The sequence below is a fragment of the Mizuhopecten yessoensis genome, unplaced genomic scaffold, assembly GCF_002113885.1.
Source record: "Mizuhopecten yessoensis strain PY_sf001 unplaced genomic scaffold, ASM211388v2 scaffold11101, whole genome shotgun sequence".
Lineage (NCBI taxonomy): Eukaryota > Metazoa > Mollusca > Bivalvia > Pectinida > Pectinidae > Mizuhopecten > Mizuhopecten yessoensis.
In genome coordinates, this window is record NW_018408880.1 from 2673599 (window position 1) to 2698834 (window position 25236).

At 40.2% G+C, this 25236-nt stretch overlaps 2 protein-coding genes across 6 annotated transcripts in view; one reads left to right on the forward strand and one right to left on the reverse strand.

Annotated features, from left to right (window-relative positions):
* LOC110465805 overlaps positions 1-21598 on the reverse strand; it is a 32350-nt gene extending 10752 nt beyond the window's left edge. Inside the window, exons 1-6 of one of the 4 annotated variants that reach the window (XM_021521902.1) lie at positions 21534-21598; positions 17504-17548; positions 15411-15612; positions 14701-14880; positions 11807-11917; positions 1145-1345 (exon numbers count right to left, since the gene is read on the reverse strand). In XM_021521902.1, coding sequence (XP_021377577.1) covers positions 1145-1345; positions 11807-11917; positions 14701-14880; positions 15411-15612; positions 17504-17548 — 739 coding nt within the window. In that variant the 5' untranslated portion in view covers positions 21534-21598. Of the gene's footprint in view, positions 1-1144; positions 1346-11806; positions 11918-14700; positions 14881-15410; positions 15619-17503; positions 17549-20936; positions 21202-21533 lie in introns of those variants that run through there. The other 3 variants (XM_021521900.1, XM_021521903.1, XM_021521901.1) reach the window with 3 other exon arrangements.
* A 60-nt stretch (positions 21599-21658) lies between these two features.
* On the forward strand, positions 21659-25024 carry LOC110465811 (THAP domain-containing protein 5-like). Of its 2 annotated transcripts, XM_021521907.1 has the most exons (4): positions 21659-21994; positions 22497-22665; positions 23175-23355; positions 23719-25024. In XM_021521907.1, exons 1-4 carry the CDS (start codon positions 21683-21685, stop codon positions 24548-24550), a joined length of 1494 nt encoding a protein of 497 aa, XP_021377582.1. In that variant the 5' UTR covers positions 21659-21682; the 3' UTR covers positions 24551-25024. The 2 variants fall into 2 exon arrangements, with proteins under 2 accessions (XP_021377582.1, XP_021377583.1); XM_021521908.1 differs by lacking the exon at positions 23719-25024 and having other exon boundaries at positions 23175-23537.
* Positions 25025-25236: the final 212 nt, after the last annotated feature.

Genomic DNA, 25236 nt, shown 5'->3' on the forward strand with positions numbered 1-25236 from the left:
AACATATTTGACCCCTGTGACCTTGAATATGGGTGAAGGTCATTCATTTGAACAAACTTTGTAGCACTTCATCTCAGCATGCTACTGGCTAAATATCATCACCCTGAGCATTTTGGTTATTCAGAAGAAGTTGTTTAAAGGTTTTTTAATACAATTGACCCCTGTGACCTTGAATATAATTGAAGGTCATTCATTTGAACAAACTTGGTAGCCCTTCACCCAAGCATGCTACTGGCCAAATATCATCTCCCTGGGCATTTTGGTTATTGAGAAGAAGATGTTTAAAGTTTTTGACATATTTGACCCCTGTGACCTTGAAAATAGGTGAAGGTCATTTATATGAACCAACTTTGTAGCCCTTCATCCAAGTTTGCTTCTGGCCAAATATTGACACCCTAGGCCTTTCGGTTATTAAGAAGAAGTCGTTTAAAGTAAAATATTGACGCCGGACGACGGACGGACGGACGACGGACGCCGCGCCACGGCATAAGCTCACTTGGCACTTCGTGCCAGGTGAGCCAAAAAAATGTAGGAGAAAAGCTCCAGACAAAAAAACAAATACTGAAATGAACACAGGGCAATAACTTTTGCAACGATTGTTGAATCAAAATTCTTTTGAGGGAGACACAACTTCATATCATGATTATAATGTACACCAAGTTTCAAAGAGATACCTGAAAAATGTAGGAGGAGATTGCGGACGGACGGACGGAAGGACGGACAAACCCAAACCATAATACTCCCGTCAAATTTGACGGGCAAATAAAAAGTGGAATTTCATCTCAACCCCATAACCCCCTCCCCTTTTATTGTCCTAGGCAAGATTATAATCGGAACAAGGATGTAAAGCCCCATCAATCAACCAATCAGCCAGGTAGACAGCGAGAAGAAGCAGAACGAAGCACAGGAGATTACTAGGTTAGTCAGGTACAGAGAAATAACCAGAGAAGGGAGTTGAGAGTTAGAGAAAAGAGTCAAAGAGAAGTTAAAACATTGTACAGAATTGTAAACATATTTGGATTCTACATTTTGGATAGTTATAAACATGTGAAATTCTGTGGAGTCTTAAAGTCATCACTTCAACTGTTGGGGGGAAAAATGCAAACAGAAAACAACAAAGACTTAGCGACAATTATATTCTCACCTGATTTCACGTGGAGGTTGAAGCGTAGGATGTGGTTGGGGAAGTGGTTGCTGACTTGTACAGAACAAGCAACATAGCTTTCATCTGAGGTCAGATCTATAGTGGCCTTTGAACCTTTGCTGAGGGATCCGCCACTGGATGTAATGGTGTACTGTGGGGCTGGAATTCCACCTTCTGCTGTACATTCCATTGTATAGACACCTGTCAAATTCAGAAAGGAATCTAATCACAAACTGTTGATTGGTCTGCTTCAAAACAAGGGTCATTAGTAAACCTATTACCTCCTACACAAGTTGCCATTACTGTTGGAATAACCTGAATTAGAAACAAGGTAAAGTGTTGGGAGCAATCCATAGTCCCAACCTCTGAAAAAAGGTTTGTATCAAAGATGTAAAATGGGCTACAACTTGTAATACTGATAAAGACCAGGCCCAAGTATTAAAGTTGGTTAACTTTAACCAACAAGAGGCCCAGAGGGCCTGTATCGCTCACCTGAATATATGTTTGAAATAATTGAAGAAAAGATATAGCACTCCATGGTAGGTGCTGTAAGTACATATGAAATTTCAGAAAGATCCATCAAGAACTTGAGATATAGCAAGAACAAACTTCAAACAGAGCCCTTCCCCTATGCCCTGAGGGGGTCATACCCACTAATTACACAAAATTGAGTCCCCTTCACCCAAGGATGCTTCTTACCAAATATGGAACAAATCCTTTCATTCCTAAAGAAGAAGGAGGATTTTAAAGAATTTGCTATATTACACCTATTGGGCTCAGCCCCTCAGCCCCCAGGGGGGCCAGACCCACCATTTATACAAAATTTGTTTCCTTTCCCACAAGGATGCTTCTAACTAAATTTGGTCAAAATCTGCTCAGTCGTTAATGACTAGCAGACAGACGCTGCGGTATGGCATAAGTTCACCACGGTCCTTCGGACCAGGTGAGCTAAAAATGTGTAGAAATTTGCCAACTGCATGCAACAATAAGTATTTGAGATATGTAATTGTCCTAGACAAAGTGACCACTGACTTAAACAGGGAGTTTATATCAATAAGTTCCCTCCGGAAGTATAGTTGGGAGCCTTTTTTTTTTATCTTCGTTAATGTTGTAAACTTGAGGTTTTTTATGTAAAACCCATTTTTAGGATAAAACTACTTACTAGGTGCAATTATTATGCAAATTATCTCCAACTACCAGTTCTTTAACTCCCAAAGTAAAGTTTCAAATGCCCTGCGCAAATGCGAAACTACTCCCTGTCCAACCCGGACATACGGGTGTAGGATTCGCGCGCACCTCCAACTTCCTCTATTCGAAACTCGAATAAAAACACCTAAAAGCAAAAAGCCTAAAGGAGCAGGAGGAGCCAGGGAGGAGGTTGGGACTCACATTGGACATGGTAAGTAGTTTTATCATAAAAATGGGTTTTACATAAAAAAACTCAATTTTATATCAAAAACAATACTTACTACGTCCAATTATTATGCAAATCCGTCTTACCTAGTGGATACTCCTATCCGGCAGGACCATGGCTAATCCAGGAGGGCGGTAAACTGGTCACAATCAATTGGAACCTTAATACCCAGAAGCTCTTATATATAGAGCATCCCAAATTGCAAAATAAAAATCAACACAAAAAATCAAAAACAGAGAACACTCTACTCTGAGGTCGGTGGGCAAGCCACTGACTGGGCAACAACCACTAAAGGTAGTGTGTCCTCGCCAAAAGGCGGAGGATATAACCTCTGAAAAAGGAGCGCCATTGAGAAGGGTCCAAGACGCTGCCAGAGCCCTAACCTCATGGGCCCTAGCTAACCTTGAATAGTCTTCTGACATCATCCGAAGACAACTCATAAGCCAGCCTAATAACCTGGCAAATCAATCGGGAGATGGATTGTGCCAAAATACTGGACTGGCCACTCTTGATGGGCAGAAAAAGCCTAGACTGTGATACTCGATCCCCCCCTGTCTTGTCCAGATAAAATCTGAGAGCTCTGACAGGGCAGAGAAGACGATCGCGCTCGTCCTTACCAACCAGGTCAGAGAGAGAAGGAATGCGAACAGGTTCCGGCGAAAACCCCGGAACCTGATTCTTGGCGAGGAAAGAAGGTTCCGTCCTGATAGTCACGGAGGAGTAATTTCTGCCGAAACGTAAACAGGAGGAATGCGTTGATAAGGCATGAACCTCACTACGCCTTCTCCCCGAGGCAAGGGTGACAAGAAACACAGTCTTGAAAGTCAAGAATTTCAAGGAGGCTTGATTCAAAGGCTCATAAGGAGTACCCAAAAGGGACTCCAGAACCAAAGCTAAATCCCATTGAGGAGTTAGACGCCTAACTCAAGGTCTCTCAATGGTAAAGCCTCTGATGAGGGCAGACAAGGAGGAGGAAGATCCTACCTCTGGTCACCCTGCATAAGATAAGATACCAGCTATAGCCGACCGATAGCCAACAATGGTACCAGGAGCTAATTTCTTACTGCGAAACAAATGCAGTAAAAAATCTGCAACTAGGGGAACAGAGGTCTTGAGTGGATCAACCTGCCTCTGACCACACCAATCGCAGAAGATGCTCCACCTAGACTGGTAGACTGCTGCGGAAGAAGACCTAATGGACCTAGCGATACAGTCTGACACCGGTCCAGAAAACCCGTTCTGCGCGAGACCACCAGAGATAACCTCCACGCGTGAAGGTGGAGTATAGCCGGGCGGGAGTGCATGATTCTGGACCTCGACTGTCGTAACAGGTTCGACCTGGGTGGAAGGACCAGAGGCTCTTCCACCAGAAACGATAGAATCTGAGGGAGCCATGGTTGCCTCGGCCACAAGGGAGCCCCCAGAATTAGGGAGCAAGGCTGCTCCTCGTACTTCTGGAGGACCTTGGCCACCAAGTTGAAGGGGGGAAAGGCGTAAGCATGCAACCCCTTCCAGTCCAGAGACAGAGCATCTACTCCCCATGCTGCTGGATCTGGATCGGGAGACACAAACGTCGGCAACTGATGGTTCAAGGCTGTGGCAAATAGGTCTACATGAGGCCTGTCCCAAACCAGACATATTGCTCGGAATATGGATGGATCGAGCTGCCACTCCGTTAGAACCGGCTGAAGACGTCTTGACAGGGTGTCTGCAAGGACATTGAGTCTGCCCGGAAGGTGCTTGACCTGAATGGTTAGGCCCCACTCTTGGCAAAGTAGCAAAATGCGAATGGCCAGGGCACACAGGACGTGAGACCTGGTGCCCCCTTGCTTCTGCAAATAAGCTACAACCGTTGAGTTGTCTGTTGCCACGCAAATCACCTGGTCTTGCAGATAAGACCTGAGGTCCTGGATGGCCAACAACACTGCCCTCATCTCGAGCACATTGATGTGTTCGGAAAGATGATCCCCTGTCTATGAACCTGAGCGAGCCTGCCCGTTCAGGTACACCCCCAACCTGTCTTGGACGCATCGGTATACAGGGTCATGGTGGGTGAGCTCCTGTGCAAGGACACCCCCTTCAGGACATTGTTCCGAATTGTCCACCATAGGGCAAATTCCTTGACCGACTGACTGAGAGGAATAAAAGCCTCCCAATCCCGCGACGCTGGAACCCAATGGCTGAGAAGAAACATCTGCATAGGTCTGATGTGCAGCCTGCCAAGAGGAACTACATCTGCTAGTGAGTTTAGAAACCCCAGCAAACTGCGGTACCAACGAACCTGTACCGCATAACTCTGGATAAACTGAAGCACCAGACTCCTTGCCTTGATGAATTTCTCCTGAGATGTAAGGACTATACCCCTGGCTACGTTGAACCGGTAGCCTAGGTACACAAAGTCCTGGGAGGGAGACAGTTCTGACTTCTCTCGGGAGGGGATGAACCCGACCTTGAGAAAAAGACTCAGAACCAGTCGAGTATCCTGCACCAGGGACTCCCTCAGTGAATGAAGCATGAGGGAGTCGTCGAAGTAAATATGGATGTTGATACTCTGCTGGTGCAGGATACCTACCACAACCTGCAGTAGTTTGGTAAAAACCATTGGTGCTGTGGTAAGGCCAAAACGCATAGCCCGGAACTGGAATATCTTGCCCTCGCATGAGAAGCGAAGATACTTCCTGTCCGACTTCCTGATGGGAATGTGGAAGTAGGCATCCTTCAAGTCTAATGAAGTAGCCCACATTCCCTCCCTGACCGAGGCAATAATGTCTCTCGGGGTCTCCATCTGAAAGTGGGGAGAGTCCACGAACCGATTGAAGGCACTTAGGTCTATAATCGGGCGCCAAGCTCCCGACTTCTTCTTCACCAGAAAAATTCGGGAATAGAAGCCTGGAGAGTACCGGCGCAGTGGGAGCTCCTCGACTGCACCCTTCTCGACTAGAGTAGCAATTTCCTGTCTGACAGCTAGAGCATTCTCTAGATCCACCAGGGGTGGGAAAAAGATTGGCTTTGCTGTGAGCGGAGGTTCCTGTAACAACGGGATGCTCAATCCTTCCGCAACTATTGACAATGCCCAACTGTCCTGAGTAATCTCCTTCCATTGAGGAAGGAAGGCGGACAGTCGACCTCCTACTGGTAAGTCTGGTTGAGGAAGGCCAAGACCTTCCCAAACGTCTATGGGGCTGTCTACGACCGTTATGAGACCGGTTAAAAGAGACCTCTGATCTACTTGCCCGGACTGAAACAGAAGAGTTGTGGAAGGAGGGGAGAAGTCAGGAATACTGCTTCTTACCCCCTGAGGGTTTGGTACTCTGCTTTACCTTACCCTTGGCTTTGGCCTTAAAGGTAGACTTAGCCTTAGCCGCAGACAGAGTCTGGCGAGGCCTCGACTTAGCCTTCTTCTTGGCCTGGTCCGAACCCCGAGGGGTTCCAGCCTTACCAGCAGTCGACACTTTTGAAACCAAAAGTGCCGAGGCTACTGGGTCCTCCTTAACTTCCTTCTGAATAGAAGGAAGGGCACCCCCAAAGAGCAAAGGACCCTCGAAGGGAGAGGACAAAAGCCTGGAAAGGTAAGGTTCCTCAATAGGCTTACCTTTAAGCACAGAGGCTCGCCTGGTAAGAACCAAATTGGCCAGCAGTGTACAGTGCAAAGCTGCAGAGGCCTTCAGACAGTTGTGCAAGGATGAGGTCACCCTATCCTGCACAGCTCGTCTGTCACTCTCATCAACCTCTGACTCCCTGATGGGCACTTCCGATAAGCAGAAAAGAGTAACCGTCAGGAAATCAAAATATGAGAGTACCTGGAGAGAAAGCCGCAGGATTTTCTCCAGCTTGTGGTGTTCCTTGGCAGAGAACACCACCTGGTCAGTCGCCGGTCCAGGGCATTGCCGAAGCTCGTGAGTTTCCAGCTTAGCTGGTTGACTCTCAAGTTTGGCGTTGTGAATGGCGTAGTCCGAGGATCTAACCTCAGACAAATCTGCCAAACTCAACTGCAGGCCAGCTGCACCAGATGCACGAGAGGACGAAGCAGCCTTCTCTGCCATCCTAGCATGGGCGACAGCCAAAGCCGAGGAAACAACTTAACCCTCAGGCAAAGACTTGTCGGAACGAGCCAAAACTTTAGGCGGAACCAGCTGACTCAGCAGCGTTGTCGCCTCTGGAATGGCAGACGCCGAAGGAGGAGGACAAACCTTCTCCCCGAGGATTCTGGCTACGTCAGCGCGAAGCGCCCGCATGCCAGCCAGAGCACGGTGGGCTTCAGCCTCAACCTCAGGCTCTACCTCTATCTCAGCCGACACCTCATCATCTTCAGATTCCGAAGAATCAAAATCATGACGAGGAGAAGGAGGTTCAGACTGAATCTCAGTCATCACACTCCCAGGTGACAGGCTGAGGACGTCATCGTCCCTGTCCCCATTCTCCATTTCCGTACCCCTCCTGGAAGTAGACATGGGAGTGTCTACTGTTGAGGGCAAGGTAGAGTTCTGGAGACTCTCTGCAAAAGTCCTCTTACGAGCTCTCCGAGAGGCGGGGATATTGGTCTTGGAGCGAGATGTCCTAAAAGCCCTAATAGGTCTTTTAAACACAACCTCCTCCCCAGCCCCAGAGGTGGGTAGGAGCTGAGCATTCAGCGAGCCCCCAACCTGCTTAGGTGAGACCGGCCCCCAACCCTGATTAAATCCCGGAGGATAACCCGAGTTGTACCCAAATCCCTGAGGAAATGGGGCCCTAGGACCATAAGGAAAAGAGTGACCCCAGTACTGATCATACTGACCAGTGGGTACATGGGAAGGAACACCCTGACCAAAAGGAAAAGGTGAACCGCCACTCCCTCCCGGAGCGAAACCAGAAATGAAAGGCCTAGGGCCAGACATATGACCAGATTGCTGCTGGAAAGCACCAAAACCATGATGCACAGTACCCGAAGCATGAGGCCCAAAGGACTCATACCTGAGACCATGGGGTGTCGCCCGACTCTTGTCAGACTTGTCACCTTTTCCATTACCCATTGGCGCGGCCCACGGGTTCTGTATGGTGCAAGCTGGCACGAAATCGACCCCGACAGGGTTGATACCGGATACCTGACCAGGAAAGAGAAGGGACCGTGAAGAGTAATGAGAGGTAGCAGTGCTGCTACACTCTGTGGGGCCCAGATAATTCGAAGAATTACCACTCCCCATCGCAGCAGAGGACCCAAAAGGATTCTCATTCATGACTCTATCCCCACCAACAGACGCTCCAGGACTGACTAAATAGTCAGAAACTGGAGGAGGGCCCACCCTTTCCAGAGATGAACTAACACCAATGGAAGGGGGGCCAACCTCCTTGGCAACAGGATAGCCAACACCTGTGCTCTCTAGGCTAGACCCAGCCAAGGACTGGATAGTCTTGGGACCCTGCAGGGCCTCTGCCAACAAGGTACCTGCCAAAGGACTCTCCGAGGGTCGTCGGTACTACCAGAGGAGGACCTAGCCTTGTCCTTCCTCTTACCCCGTTTGTCAGACTTGGAGGAGTCCTTCATGGTTCACAAACAAGATAAACAAACAATTCAGCCTTTATTTGTAAAATAAAATAATTTTAATTCACAAAAATCACCGTAAACGAAAACGAAAGTGAAAGTAAACACTCACGAAAACGAACGGGGACCAAAACACGTGGCAATGAGACCGATGTTTTACAACGAAATACGGTGAATAAAGGCAAAAATATATATCAACAATAGCAGGGCCCTTATTTGTAAAAATTAAAACAATTTTAATTCACAAAAAATCACCGTAAACTAAAACCAAAGTGAAAGTAAACACTTACGAAAACGAACGGGGACCAAAACACGTGGCAATGGTACCGACGTTTTACAACGAAATATGGTGAATAAAGGCAAAAAAATATATAAACAATAGCAGGGAAACTGGTATAATATATGAAGTATGAAAACAAACAATGGCAGGTTACCGCCCTCAGAAAACTTGAACGAAGTCCAGGGTAGAAATAACCGCCATGTGCTTCTTTCGAGTTGAAGAAAGAGGAAGTTGGAGGTGCGCGCGCATCCTACACCCGTATGTCCGGTTTGGACAGGGAGTAGTTTCGCATTTTCGCGGGGCATTTGAAACTTTACCTTTGGTAGTTAAAGAACTGGTAGTTAGAGATCATTTGCATAATATTCGGACGTGGTAAGTATTGTTTTTGATATAAAAATCGGATTTCGAACAGTTTGACTGACATTCTGTCAACTTTCTCAGAACAACTTGAATAAAATAATTTCTTCCCCTGTCCAATAGCCTTACATGTAGATGTCACTGAGCTTAGGTAAGAAGAGCAAGAAACTGAGACTGATCCTAAACAGGATAAGAAATATACTGGTAACAAAAAACATTCAAGGCACACTTTAAGGATCCTTATTGGGGAATACAGGATCAAGTGTTTGTAGCGGAACTGGACTCAAACCCAGTGGTTCGCCCGTTGCATTTTTCTTATTCCTGTTAAAGTGGTGCCATGGCCAGGATTAGTTGTATTAGTAAGGAAAGACACCTAGTCTCAATAACACAGAATCACAAAAATGAATCTAAGTTCAATCTAGACGAAAGCTCTACCAATTAAGCTACCTGGTTACTGACGAACAACCCTGTCCAGTTCCGCTACATGTTAATACAATGTTATTCCAATTTGCCTTTTGAGTCTTTGCTCACAGACTACTTGGCAATTATAATATAAAGCTCTGCTGTTGCCTTCTGTCAATACAAAACTGCTCCATTTTTGTTGAGCCATGTTTCAAAGCGGACTGAATTAGAACAATGACAGGTCAGTAAGGGCCCCGTCTTGTGGCAATATATCCTCCATAATCATCAAGAAGCAATCTGCCCACATAGCTGAGCTTGACGTTTGACATTTGGACTTCAAAAAGAATCGCAAGGAACCAAAATATACATTTTACATGTACTATGATGCGAGTCTTGTTTCCTTCCATCTCCATTTTTGCTGGGCTAACAGAAATGTAAATACCAATGCAATACGCATTTGTTAGCTTTGATTTGTTTTATTTCACCTTAACTCTTTCCGTACCGCAACTCCGGTCTGGATTCCGTACCGGATGTACTTATTAGACTCGCCCCCGCGCATATAACAAAATGGCGGATTATTTATATACTTTTTAGACTAGGTGTAACTGCCGCAAGAATTAAACAGGTAACCGTGAACAAATATTGTTATTGTTTCATGTTCTGGTTCATAGACAAACACTTCTTCATTTTCACAGCATAATGACTAACTGGCAGCTGATTATGACTGAGAAATCGACATTTGTCTAGCAATAAACGATACGATTCCTTGTATTTAACACAGCGTTGTAGTGCAGGTTTCCAATGGGGATTGATTATGGTTACGGATGTGGAGTCGTTGAGTTTTTTTCTAAATACAAGTAGATTTCATCAAGACTTATATTAGAATATTCAAATTTACTTCCATAAGTCTCAACAAATATCTGATGATGAATTTACGAGTGATCGTATCGAATTAAGTTGCCGCCATCTTGTTTACATTTGAGGCACCAAACGCAAACATCTTGTGGCAAATGCGAAAACATTAAGTCACATAATAAAAAAGTGTACTCTGCACAAATAAAATTATTTCTTCCAAACAGGTGGGTTCTGATTTTAGCGACAATTAATTGTTTTTTTGCGACAGTCTCATGCGCTAACCAACTAAACATCAGGCAGGTTACATCAAAGTTTCTTGTCGTGTGTACACGACAACGGGGATGAGACGGCCCTTTTTTTTGTCGTCTGTACACGACAACGGGGACCAGGATGGCATATTGTTGTCGTGTGTACACGACAACGGTACGGAAAGAGTTAAATACCTCCTCAATCAAGAGCCAGGGTCAAAGTAAGAGATCCACTTTGTCTTTGACCTTTGGACCAAAATGACCTTGACCATTAACCCAGTGACCCTGATCTTTGGTCAGTTGACTTATTCTTTAATTCTGACCAACTTTGCTTCTTAATATCATAAAATGTTCTTCAGTGAAAAATACAAAACTTGACCTTGACCCTTTGGACCCAGTCACCTAGACCTAAGGTCAGTTGACTCTGTGTTAAGTTCTAAACAACATTGCTTCATAATGTCATAATAAAATGTTCATCAGGGAAAAGGTACAAAATTTAACCTTCACCTTTGACCCAGTGACCTTGACCTTTGGTCAATTGACTCCTTGTTTAATTCTGAGCAACATTGCATCGAAGTGTCAAAGCGAAATGTTCACCAGTGAAAAGATACAAAATGTAACCATAACCTTTGACCCAATGACCTTGACCTTTGGTCAGTTGACTCCTTGCTTAATTCTGATCAACTTTGCTTCATCATGTCATAACAAAATGTTCATCAGTGAAAAGATGGAAAATTTGACCTTGACCTTTGACCTCGACTTTTACCTCAGTGTGTCTCTTTGTTCAATTCCGAACAACTTTGCTTCATAATGTCATAGCGAAATATTCACCAGTGAAAAGCTACAAAATTTGACCTTGACCCAAGACCCAATGACCTTGAGTCAGTTGACTCCTTGTTTAATTCTGATCAACTTCGCTTCATAATGTCATAACAAAATGTTTATCAGTGAAAGATGTAAAATTTGACCTTGACCTTTGAACCTAATCACCTTGACCTTTGACCTTCACTTTTTTATTCAATGTGTATTTTTGTGAACTGAACATCTTGACCAAGTTTCATGTACATCGGTCAATAAATACCAAAGTTATCACCCAGGAACAAAATATGTGGACGGACAGACAGACAGACAAACAGAGTGATTACTATAGGTACCCTAATCTCCGATACGGGGCAATAATTATTCATTTATAGTTTCAACTAGTAAAGGGGAGACAACTCTTATCACCTAATGTTCAAATTGAATGTACAAAAGCAAGAGGCTGTTTGTAGAAAAACATTGAAAGATGGATGGACAAATAGAGAGGAAGCAACAAAACCCTAATTTCTGCTCATACTGTCTTCCCTAATTAGCCAGTTAATGCCATATATCATACCTGTGGTAGGTTGTTCAAAACCAAGATTCTTGACAGAGGAAGTTATCAGCTGTAAATTTTCACTTGTGTCAGACTGTAATTCACTGCATACTATTCAAAAAAGTTTTACCAGTTGTTCAACCTAGGTACTATAAAGAACTTCTTCAATTTTACCATCAATGTTAAAGATGAAACCTTACACACAGTAGAAGATATTTTAGTTGGTGTAAATACCTGGAGTGAGATCAATGCTGCCAGTCATATTAGGAGCTGTATCTTTTTCTTGTACCAGAGAGCCTATAACATTACCATCCATGCTCAAGGTCACATTGATTCGCTTGATATCTGAAAAGTTAAATTCATGTTATTTGGTATATCTATCTACACTGCTACCCAGTCATTCGAACAAAAGCAACACCATTTATGTGTTTATCAAAACCACATGCTTAATTTAGATCATATATCCCATCCTCATACACCTCAAAATCATCTAAAGTCTCAACTCAAACTGTTGCCACAGACAGGCTTAAGCTGTGTATACCACAGCCACTTACAGTTTGTAGACTTAAATCGTTTAAAACTTTAGGATCCCTGTGCAATAGGCAAAACACTTAGAGAATACCTCTGTTTTGTTCGTTTATTCAGTAACCTCCCCTTGATTTTGTTTAAGATATAGCTGTAGCACGTTACACATTAGGGTAGGATACTATTGTCAGTCACATAGCTCACTTCACTTGATTAAGAATGGAATTGTAACGATCTGAAGTCCAGAAAGCAGATCACTGCCATGGACTATAATATTTTGTTTATCTTATCTTAATCATTTTTTAATAAAAGACTTACGAGGTATGGGTTTCTCTTCAGAAATGATCTATCAAAGTTATAGTCATGCTAGGAGAAAAACTCAAAAGCATAGTGCCAGTTTTTGGCAGTGATACAGGATTCTTTAAACTATTACAACAAACACTGTTATACTATCAAAAACAAAATTGTCATAACAAATCATCAGTTTAGATAATTATAGGCTAACAGGTCTTCAGTGAATGTATCAAAAGTGAAGTGGGTAAATAAACTTTATAAAATAAAATAAAACAAGACATCACAAGTGATACAAATCCCCTTACATTCACACATTGTGACATATGTGTATGTGTAATAGGAAATGAAGTCAATATAGAGCGAAGACAAAGTTTTTTCTAAAAAATAGTAACAGTGACCTAGACCTCAAATGTATAAACCCGAAATGAGATCTTGTTAAAGGCGTTACCATACCAAACACTTGTGTATGAAGTTTCATGAAATTCTGTTGAGTAATGAAGTCGCTAGAGCGATAACAATGAGTGTAACATACGTACGTATGTACTGGCGGGATCCTGATAAACGTATCCCTTCAAACTTCCGTCGCCAGGGGAGTGAAATGAATATCATAACTGAAGACCTCCTACATATTAAGAACAGGTCACTCAAAGATATTTTATCACACACCCAGTGCAGTCTATATGGGTCAAGGTCATACATTTAAACAAACTTCAAAGACCTCCATTCCTGCATGCTATAGGTAGACCTTTGTACAAAAAACAAACTTTGAAGATCATCATCCCTGCATGCTATAGGTAGACAAAAAAATGTTTATTTATACAAACTTCAAAGAACACCATTCCTGCATGCTACAGGCAAACTGTCACAACTGCCTTAGTTATGTAACAGGGTCCTTAGGGAACCTTTACCTGGTATGTGTAATTTGAGAAAGATCCTGCCAATATTTTATGAGAAATAGCACTAACAAACTTAAATCTCAAAAATTGAGATGACTGCCTGTCGACCATATCAAAAAGAGTCCGACCAGGTAAACTAAAACATGTATGGACAATGAATGCTGCTTCACACTTCAAGCTCAGAGCTCACAAGTAGATTTTCGAAGCTGTGTCAAAACTGTACTACATGGCCCGAAAAGTGGTCGACACATCCTACTGGTCAGCTGAACATGTATTGCACAACATACAACAATACAAAAAAAAAGCCAACAAACTTGAAGAAAGTGGAATGAGCTTCTTACCCCATGCACAGAAAGTAAGGAAAAGTGGAAAAATTGGCTAGGAAAAGTGGGAAGATGGGATTATTACCAGGCAACCACCCTCATGCACAGAAAGTAAGGAAAAGTGGGGGGTGGGCTTATTACCAGGCATCCACCCTATGCACAGAAAGTGAGGCAAAGTTGGGGGCGGGCTTATTACCAGGTAGGGTTTGTCACTGATAAAATACAGTATGTATAAAAACGTTTTTTGGCCCTATGTAAAAATTAGTAGGAGTTGTGTGGTTCAGGAAAAAACTAACAAACAACAATAACAACAACAACAAACAGGCAATAAACAGTTTTCTTACAGTCCTTTCCCTGTTCCAGTTGCATTGAAAAGAGGAGACAGAAACACATTTCGTAAAACAGATTAAAGTGGCCCACTTACAATTTAAACGGCTGTAAGGTGTTTTTACTCCGATACGTTAATGTGTCTAGTTATGGCTTTCAGTATTAAAAGTGATCATTTATCACATCATTTAATGTTTATTACAATACATTGTGTACATCATAAATAACTAGTATTTATAAATATATGTGGCTTTAACATCGGAGTTCACAAGAGTGGACTTTCACAGCTTGTGATAGGACATTGAATATTAATCAAACATTATAGTAAACGACTTGCATCTTTAAATTCATGAAACTTAGTAACCATTAAACGTAATAATGCCAACATTATTATTTTATTTTTTTTTATTTTTTTTCTAATGTTCACTCTGCAAACAATTTTCTACAATTTTTATGTGTGGCAGGCAAGGCCTGTCCAATCTCTAGTGATCATGCATGTGAGAAAAGCCGTACAATAGGCTTTATTTTCTTGCTGACTTGCATAATCATCGGCCAAAAAACTAAAGATACTTTTTGAAGACAATAATAATCTCCGAACATCAAAAATCCATTTATGACTGGGTTTGAGTCAACTAGTAATGTTTTATAGAGACAGTTGATGAACGGACAATGGTTTGGTTTGTTTACCATCCTATCAACAGCTAAGGACACAGCACCAAGCTTGTTACAAATCATCAAACTGTCTACTAATATATGAACTTACCCATTTCTTTTTTAATTTCCTGATTGGTACATTCTGAAGATGCCAAGCATACACGCTCAGAAGATAGACGATCAATCCAGGTTAGATACTTGGAGGTAATGTTATTTTTGTTACATGTCCCAGGTGGACATGGCCGCCACTCATCCTTTGCGCCATTTTCAGGGCACATTGTTATATAACCTGAAACATCACAGTAACAATATTTGAACAAGTCTTTTGTTACTGAAACAGACTTCACCAACATCTGAATTTCTGACCTCTGTAACTATATTATCCACTGAAATCCTGTCTGTACCACCCACTCCATAATATTAAAACCCACACATCCCAAGGACATCCTTGCCAACTCTCCCGATTTCGGAGGGACACTCCTGATTTTAGACCCTAAAATTTAGCATTTTCAACCAGTGAATTTGCTAAACTATTCCTATATTCTAATATCTAATGATTTCATCTGAAAGAACCGATCAATAGATGCCATTTAAAAGGGTTATTTTTCTCTAGGGTGTACATACACACATTTTATTTATGCTTTAAATTCTGAGCACGCGTAATATCCCCCATGGAAATGTTAAAAAGTTGACAAGTATGCAAGGAACAGGGTTTTTATCAAATAAGGTTTGTAGTTTAGATGAAAAGTTTACACCAGATGGACTTACTGACAACTAGTAATTTATTTTTAGAATTCTGTATCAGTTGAATGAATTTACCTCCTTTGATAACACCAATACCAAAGCAACATCTACCCAGGCCCTTTTCATATCCGTTAAGGATATGTGGAATGGCCCCGGGGTATCCCAGGGCAGCACAGTTTGACGCAGATGTGAGGTTCAGCATCTTTGATTCAGTTAGCGAGGTGGACGTCGGGTTCATCACTGCTGAAGGTGTTGATGCAGAGGTAATCCCAGCTATCTGTAACTTTTAAAACAAAACTACATGTCACCTCTCTAATTGCTACTGCTGATTTAAGGGATAGGATTTAAAATGAACAAATGGCCATTGGAAGACTTACTGGTCAGCTAGCCATAACGGGGTGTTCTCAGTTCCCCCACTTTTTAGAGAACAAAGACGAGTTTTGTTGATATAGGAAGACAATGGCAAATTAATTATAGTCCATTTCATACTTACTAACAGGTCACTCATTCCATTTATATCACAGTTTTTAAACCATCAAATACAATACAAGATAGAATATAACCATCACTACATATTATGAGTAAACAGTCAAATATATCAATACTTACATTACATTTCATTTACATTACACTTTTTGAACTGAGAACAAGCAACTTTAATTGTATCAGAAAAAAAGAAAAAAAAAGACATACCACTGACAGATATGTTATTAAGACCAAAAAAAAACAAAAAAACTTGGTTCTCAGGCCATTTTCTTCCAAAATAAATGAGGCAGGGAGGTATTTTTTTTTTCATTTTACATGACAAAAATGAGACGAGGGTGATTTTTTTTATTGTGTAGTTTGTAAAACGTGAACGACCACGTTCCCATTTCGTTGTTACCGTTTTTTAGTTGTGTAGAAGTCTGTCATGGAGCAAGCCTCCGAAAATCCCCCCACGATGTTCCAGGGAAGAATCACGGACCTCCCCCCATTCCTTATTTGTACCGAAATAAGCGCCATTTGTACACGAGGTTCATAAGTCATAATCGTTTTAACGCTTCCCTGTATATCAATTTCCCAATTTTCCGGATTTTTTTTAAGACGATTTTATTTGTATTACATTCACGATAAAATCAGCAATGTGGTGCCCTAAAATGAAATGCGTGCGGGCCTGATAACAAAGTAATATTTTTTTTTTGGCCTAAGTATTAATTTCAGGCATAAATTATCCATTGTGTTATATATTAAGCACGGGCTGTTGATAATTTAAGCCTGACCTGACCCTAACTCTGACACATTAAGCCGATATCAACCAGTTGTCTATCTATATATTATCAAGCTTAATAATTCTACTATACCAGGTAATTATTAAATAAACAAGGCAAAGTATTGCTATATTTAACAAACAGTACATATATGTCAAACTTTTTCAAAAGTAAAGGTCAAAGTCCAAGTCATAGGTCACAGTCACCTAATTCTTGAACTCTGTAATCCCAAGATGTCCATGTACACCAAATCTGGTTACTCCAGATGAAAGAGCATAGAAGATATGCACCGGACAAACATTTTCAAAAGTAAAGGTCAAAGGTCATGTCATAGGCCAGTGACCTAATTCCTGCACTCCATCATCCTAAGATGTCCTAAATGTACACCAAATCTGGATACTCCAGGTGATTGAGTATAGAATATATGCCACGGACAAACATTTTCAAAAGTGAAGGTCAAAGGTAAAGTCATAGGTCACAGTGAACTTATTCTTGCACTCTGCACTCCATGATCCCAAGATGTCCATATACACCAATACTGGCTCCTTCGGAAGAAGTTCTTTGAAATTTTTGACATATTTGACCCTACTTGTAACTTTGAAAGAAGGTGACAGTTATTTTTTTTCTCAATCTTTCACAGACTCCTTTTCAAGAAATTTATTAAACTACAAGCCAAAATTCATCACTTTTAGTTCTTCTCACAACTTCTTTAAAAGAAGTCATTTAACAGTTTTTGACATATTTGACCATGTGACCTTTAAATTAGGTCAAAGTTAATTTTATCCTCAAACTGATGTGAACATTACCAGCATTGGAATTCAATATCCTCAATTGTTTGATTAAAATAGAGCACACTGTGTGTAAATGAAGTATTATTGCCTTTTTTCCTCAGGCCATAAATACAATAATGTATATACTTACCACAGCAACCACAATGGCGAAAGCAAACCGAGTTTTGTAAGACATCTGAAAAACAAAAAGAGAACATAAGACATTTATCACTGTCACTGATCACTTACAGATTCAAGTTTTATTACTCCAAACACAATCTGTATGTGAACACAACTTGCAGATAATACAGCCAAATAGGGAAGTTTCCGGTCAGGAAGGATGACTGAGCTAGGCCAACATGGATGTAGCCTAGCCCAACTGTCTGACTATTTCTTTTCAAAACTATCGGACAGGAGAGCATACTTGGCATTCAGTCAGTGCATACAGTAGGAATTTACATGGTATGTTTGAAACTTTAGCCTGTGAACCAAGTGAGTAAGAGAAGTAAAGTCTGTGTAAACGTTACATGCTCCTCCACAACCCGCTAGCAGTTCTGCAAAGGTCACTTCGGTCAAAACTACTGGTTGACAAGGTCATAGGCACATTTATTTTATTCATAATATACAAAATTAAAATGGCTGCACCCACTGACCATTGCACGGGATTCGGTCCAGGATCACAGAGCTTGAATATTTTGTTTGCTTTTGTTTCATGATTTTCTATTGGTCTTGTTTGATTTGTTGAAAGTACCTTATATGCAGTAACGTAACTGGAGAAAAATCGCATAACTATTTGGTTTACTTTCGTACAAGATCTTGTCCCTTACTTTACATAGTAAATTTAATGTAGTGTTCTCTTTCCCAAGCTGGGGAAAAAAGGTAATCTAGCAAAAGGATTATGAAGAGATTAATCAAATAAAACTGAATAAGTCGTTATTGATAATTCAAGACTCAGTACATCTGTAACAAGACAGAAAATGCACAGCCAGACTGATATTTTGTAGTAGGACGAGGAATAGTGGTGAAGATAGTGCTGTCGCTGGGGCTCGAACCCACGACCCTTGGCTCTCCAGCCTGATGTTCTACTGCTGAGCTAAAGGGAAACAGCTTACCATTGCAAGGCAACCTAATCAATAAACATCTTTTACACTATTCCCCCCCTTTTTCAAACACCAATCCAGGTTCTTTGACTCCCCGCCAAGGGTTCTCCTACCTTGAACCGGGAGGGTCAACAGCACCAGTTTGTAGTAGGATGAGGACTAGTGATAAAGATAGCGACATCGTTGGGGCTCGAACCAGCGACCCTTGGCTCTCCAGCCCGATGCTCTACCTCTGAGCTAAAGGGAAATTCCTTCAGCTGGCGCTTGTAAGGCAACCTAATCAATGCACATCTTTTACAATTCTTACCCAGGAACTTCTGGCCTCAGTGAAGCACAATCTAAACAATTGAGCTACCTTGTGGCCAGCGATCGACCCAGTCCAGTTCCGCTACATCCCTCCCTCCTTTCTCCAAGTCTTTGCCCCAGATAACAACACTGTTCAAAACCCAGGTTCAAGTATCATGTTGTCAAGTGACACCAAATATTTGAAACAAGGGTTGGTCACAGGTACCAATGTAACATGAGAGAGAAATGCACAGCTAGAACGGGATTTGAACAAGGGGACCATTCAAATTCTAGTCTGACGCTAGTTCTAACCAATGAAGCTGCCTGGTTGCCAACCATCAAACTGGTTTGCTACACATGATTTCACTTGGTCGTGTCTTACCCATATATACTATATATATGTGACCGACGTAATAAGAGATGAATCGCAATCCAACTGGTCGGGTCGCTAGAAAACACTTAAGTGCCACAATAGTGTCCTAAATCTGGTGCAGAGTCTGGGTCAACATACATAGGGATTTTCTTTATCAGGATGGTGCAATGTGACATGAATGGTCACTTTTGGGTGAGTGGAGAAGGTAGGGACCTCAGGATGCACAAGATTGTTATACTTCATTCCCCATTTTTCTTAGCTTATTTTATATTGTTTAATTTCCCGGTATATCTTAGGAAATTTGCTTTTTCAATTAAGGTAAATACATGTGTAGTAGTGTCATTATTTGTCATTATTACTTTTAATATATTTGTGGTATTTAGCTATACGCGTTCGTATGTAACGGAAATCAGCCTTCCGTGTAATTTTGTACGTCACGCATTGTGGCAAAACTTTTAGCACGCGCGTGGAAATAGCACGCGTAAATGCGAGTAAGGTACTGAGCGGATGTGATGTAATGTGTTGTAAACCTGTTTGTCCAGTACGTATTGTCTATGTATAGAATACCTAGTGTTGAATGTAGGGTAATTTACCTGGTGCACTGGTCACTTTGAACAGAGCGGCCAGAGCGAGCACAGCGAACATCTTGTACACCTATATCTTTACCTAGCCAGCATAGGAATTAAAAGAGGTAGCGGGCACTAGAGCCGAAAGCAAATAACGTAAGTTCTTATGTATAAATATAAGTCTAATTCATTATAGTATCTATTCAATAATATATTTAATTAACGTAATATTTTTGTTAAAAGTAAAGTTAATATTTTGAAAGTCTTTGTAAATTTAGAAATCGGGCGTGGTCAATTTAGTAGACAAGTGATTTCGAAGAAGCAAGTTTTTAATATATATTGTTTCCTTTTATAGCTTACATTGAACGAGTAAGACCAAGGACTCGGCGGACTTTGTCCGAGAAAACCCTCTTCACATTGAAGGGGTGGGTATTTTAATATATTTGTAATTATGCTGTACATGTATTTCTATATAATATATAGATTGAATGTAACAGTTGTAATACGTATTCCACTATTATAACTTATGTAACTGGCTACTGCCAGGTAGTTGTTTGACATGTCTTAGCTTATGTGATTGTATAAATGTCATATGTGTAGTAATATGATGTATTTCATGTTACAGGGTTTTTACTTACGTAATAAATGAACTGAGAAAAGAACCCAGGAGTTGTCATATACATTTGTATCCACGATAAAAGACAACTATTACACATGATCACAGTATAACTAAATATTATTATAAGTGACGTCTGTTGGTTTTTTTGTAGTCTTTTGCTGTGTTTTGGGGGCCTGTTCTGGTGTTTTGAGGTGTTTCGTACCACCTTATACATATGATATTTTACAATAGATTGGGGCTGTCAGGCTGATAAGTCTCCGAAGTGTTAGAATGGGAGGGGGTACAAGATACAAGAATTAGTTTACTGAACGTCGCATACCATAAACATACAAACATTAGCTTGGTAGAGCTATTTCTGCGACAAAGTGGGTGGTTTAGCGATAGTTTTGCCTGTTTATAGTGTTCAGTGTCGTTAGAGAGTACAGTTTATGTGATGTGCGAGTGAGAGAGTTGTTATGTCTGTTTAGCCTTGTTATCCTATGATTTGTTCATACATTCATCATCATTTGTTGTGTTAAATAAATATCAGCACAGACTTAGATAGCAATCTAATTCCGTGATATCCATTGGTGGCGTCTTGTATATCAAACCAACGACATAATTATACCCATCAAACCTCGGTTGACGGTTAGGTGCCTTACCTATAGGCGATGCGGGACTTGGGCACCCACGAAAAAAACAGCCTCCTCTGCAATGCCAATGGCCGCATTACATCGTCGTCAAATGATACTATATGTACGTTATCGCAGCTAAATTTGGACCTAAACTTTGAAGGTGTTCAGAGTTATTTTACACGTTTTAGGGGGTTTAGATAGACGTGTAAAATTACTCTGAACACCTTAGTTTAAGGTCCAAATGTAGCTGTAACAAATTGTCAGTCCATGTGCTACCGGCGAGTACCGGTTAGACCCGACATGGCGACAAATATTAATTATCTACTTTTCAATGAAGAGAACTTTCAATGAATCAAAATTTAAAAATACAAAACTGAAATGGTAATTATATGAACATAAAACACCATTTATGACTTATGTAGTTAATGTGGTTATCGAGGATAGGCCTTCTAGCCCATATTGCCGATGTCTAAAAATAGATACTGTAGGCCTACAGTAATCGCTTACAACAAATGTAGAAATATAACTCAATTGACAATTGTCAACCATGTTGGTTGGTTATATTTTATACAAGGGTCATATATACTGTAGGCTATTTCAAGTAAAATATTTAAAACAGCTTACATTAGATGATGGAGCGATCTGCTACTGACTGCAGGCAGACTGCACGATGATGTTGCAATAGTCCCTTTCACATTAACTGCGGTCCTACTATCTCGACATGCGCATAACCACTTCCGCGAGTAAGTTCTTGGTAACCACAGACGCAAGAAATGGTACGATCTTGTGTTGTTTTCAAGTGTTTTAACAGAGCTGATGCTTGTGGCAAGGAGCAGGGAATAAGTTTTTTTCGTTTTCCCGTAGACAAGAAAAAACGTTTAGCATGGATAAAGGCTGTAAACCGTGACAAGTGGACTCCGACGAATGCTAGCTACATTTGCTCCACACATTTCGAGGGAGGGTGGCACAGTTATGATTACGAGGACGTCAATTATCGGCCAACAATATTTCATTATAAAGAGAAACGATCGACACCAACAGAAAAAGCTAGGGAACAGAGGGTATCTAAAAGAAAACTTGAACAGGTGCACAAACATAGATGTGGTGTTGTATTAAAATAATGTATACGTATCTTAAACTCGAAACATTTTTTTAAATCATATATATTGACCCAAAACATTGAAAAGTGTCAAAGATCAAGTAATTTGTTTTAAGGTCTGCATGGATGTATAAAAGACAAAACATACTTTTAGGTAGAATTGTGATATACATGTACTACATTATGACATATATAAGGAAAATATCTGTCACATGATTTTAGTTTTTTATTAAAATCAATTACTTGAACTATCAAACATATCATCCACTTATCAAGAAGAAAGGGGTATAGAAATACACAAAAATAAGATAAATAAATTTTAAAAAGTAGTAACTAAATTGTTTTTTTGTTTTGTTTATCAAAAATAAATAGTTTCATTTATACTTGCACGTATAAACACAGAATCTAGCGTTATTCTTAATACACATCTTGTACCATGTGTACTGAATAAAATTTATATACATGTACATTGTACATATAAATTGTAGGAATTTATGGAAGCAGAGAAGGCAAAGAAATACACAGAGGATCAACATAAAATGTTTTCTGTCTTTACACACTCCTATTGTGAAGTATCATCACCTGAGCATGCAGAAACTGCTCATATGGAATTTGAAACAACAGATGATTCAGACATTATTTCATTCCAAGACAATGGTATGACTAAGCTTATTGCTAGTTAAGAATAATGTATGAATTCCTTTAGCTGAATTGTATGATGCCCACTCCCAGATCATTTTCTTAAGTTTTATTATGATCTACTTCAGTAATTGAATTCTGAACTAATTTTATGAATAAACAATTTATTTATGGTATTTTTGAATGATTGAATTGATCAAATGATTTAAATATATCATCAATTCCTATTTGTGTCAAACCATAGACTTTATGATAAAATTTGCACTTGTATGTATGACACTATATGCTACTTCAAGGTTTAGCAAGCACAAAAAAAACAAGGGGAAAATGGAAGGACTAGTCAGCTTGGTCTCAAAATAGTGTGTCAGAATTTGAGTACCGTGTCTGTTTACTTTCAACTCATGTAATTGTTAATTGAGGAAAAATTGAGATGACATTACAGTTTCCAATGACAATAATAAGGAAACAGTATTTCAGTGGTGGCGGTTGATTTTTACCCTTGTATAAATTAGGTTGTTGATATTCAGAATGCCAAACTGAACCTCTTGAGTTGATCGAAGAAAACAAAATACTGAAGGAGGAGCTTCAAAGGTACAAGGAACAGCTGCTTAAATCAAGATGGAGTACAGAGCAGATAAAAGGCAATGATACAAGCACCAAATTCTACACTGGATTGCCAACTTTTGCAGTTTTCCTTTGGCTTTTTAGGTACAAATTGTCGTAATAAACACAGTCACTCAATTTTGGTAAAAATTTGAACGAAGTCAAATAATAAATGATTGGGTTTGGCGCTACTCTGCTGTATGGAACTCATATATTGTATGATGCTGCCAACATAGAAAAAATCTTGATTTTTTCTTATAATATTGTACTTATTTACCTAACTGCAATAAAAGGTTAATCTGAGGTCAACACCAGTGTCTGATTTTGGTCATGCAATGCCTAATAATCCCCCTTTTTGCCAGAGATAAGCATGGTTTTATAATTGTGCTTTATAACCTTAATATACTCATCTCTACAAAGATATAAAAAGAAAAGGGGAGAAATCAAACCATTTTCATCATATTACAGGTTTCTTAGACCAAAAGCTGAACGTATGACCTATTGGAGTGGAGGTAAAAGTCAGAACCAGCCTGACAGAACAAGGTCCAGCACAGGGTCATTAAATCTTATTGATCAGCTATTTGCAGTTCTGATGAGGATACGGCTAGGCCTATTTGTCCAGGATATATCAGACAGATTTGGTATCTCAGCAGGAACTTTCTCTAAATATTTTTCCACTTGGATTGCCCTCTTACATTGTGAACTTAAAGTGTTAAATCATTTCCCTAGTCGCCAAGATGTTGACAGAACAATGCCAGACATATTCAAGAAAAAATATCCTTCTGTTCGAACAATCATTGACTGCACTGAAATCTTTGTACAAAGATCAAGCAGCCTTTTAAATCAAAGTATAACTTTCTCCAATTATAAACATCACAACACATTTAAATTTCTAATTGGTATCACTCCATCAGGCATTATATCATTTGTATCTGAAGGATGGGGTGGTAGAGTTTCAGACAGACAAATTACCATTGAATCTGGAATCTTAGATTTGTTGCAAGAGAATGATAGTATAATGGCAGATAAAGGGTTCACAATTAGAGACCTTCTTCAAAAAAAAGGTTGTACACTAAACATTCCTCCATTCAAAGGTGTTGCAGCACAGTTTTCCACAGCTGAGGTTTTTGAAACACAAGAAATAGCAAGACTGCGTATACATGTTGAAAGATCTATTGGACGAGTGAAAAATTTTCACATTTTTGATGGAGTTCTGCCACTTTCATTAGCACCACAGGCATCCAAAATCTTTCAAGTAGCTTGTTGGTTAACCAATTTTGACGTACCTTTAGTATCATGACAATATTCAAAATACTTGGAGACTTCTAGAACATTATATTTTGTTACCATTAAATTGAGTATTTGAAAGTTTCTATATTGACTTGTGTGTCAATACTTTAAATTTTGTGAGCCTCCGGTTTCGCTCCTGGTTTAATGAGTTTTTTATGTATGAATTGATGCATTTGTGTTTGCTCTGGTTGTTGTCTTGTGTGCCAATAGTTTGCTTTCAAACATGACACCCCCTATATGAGCAGATGAAAGAAATTGTCCCCCCACCACCACCACCACCACCACCACCACAAATTCATTACTCATTTTCTTATTGTCATATATTGTTCCTTTTAATTACATTTATCAGATTATAGTTAAGTACTATTCTATAATATCAATAAATTATCTCCCTTGCCAACATTGATTTGGAGTGCTTTCTTTGTGAATTAGCAGATCTGATTAAAAAACAAGAGGCCCATGGGCCTAAACGGTCACCTGAGTCTACAGTATTTATTTTTGTTGTTGAAATATGTACCAATTTGAGTAAAAAATAGTATAATGTTAACTTAACTTTGTCAGGACCATGAGCTGATCATTCCTAGACCAATTTTAAGTGAGATCGGCCTATTAGAACTTAGTAGCAAAATAGCGGCCATGGCAGCCAAATTGTATTTCTGATTGACCCGAAAAATAACAACACTTTGTCAGGACCAT

Excerpts from the sequence above, each read along its gene's own strand:
- LOC110465811 (XM_021521907.1), top strand. The coding sequence starts at position 21,683 with ATGGTACGATCTTGTGTTGTTTTCAAGTGTTTTAACAGAGCTGATGCT. Across the intron at positions 21,995-22,496 it reads CTAAAAGAAAACTTGAACAG|GAATTTATGGAAGCAGAGAA; the intron begins GTGCACAAACAT and ends TATAAATTGTAG. Across the intron at positions 22,666-23,174 it reads TATTTCATTCCAAGACAATG|AATGCCAAACTGAACCTCTT; the intron begins GTATGACTAAGC and ends GTTGATATTCAG.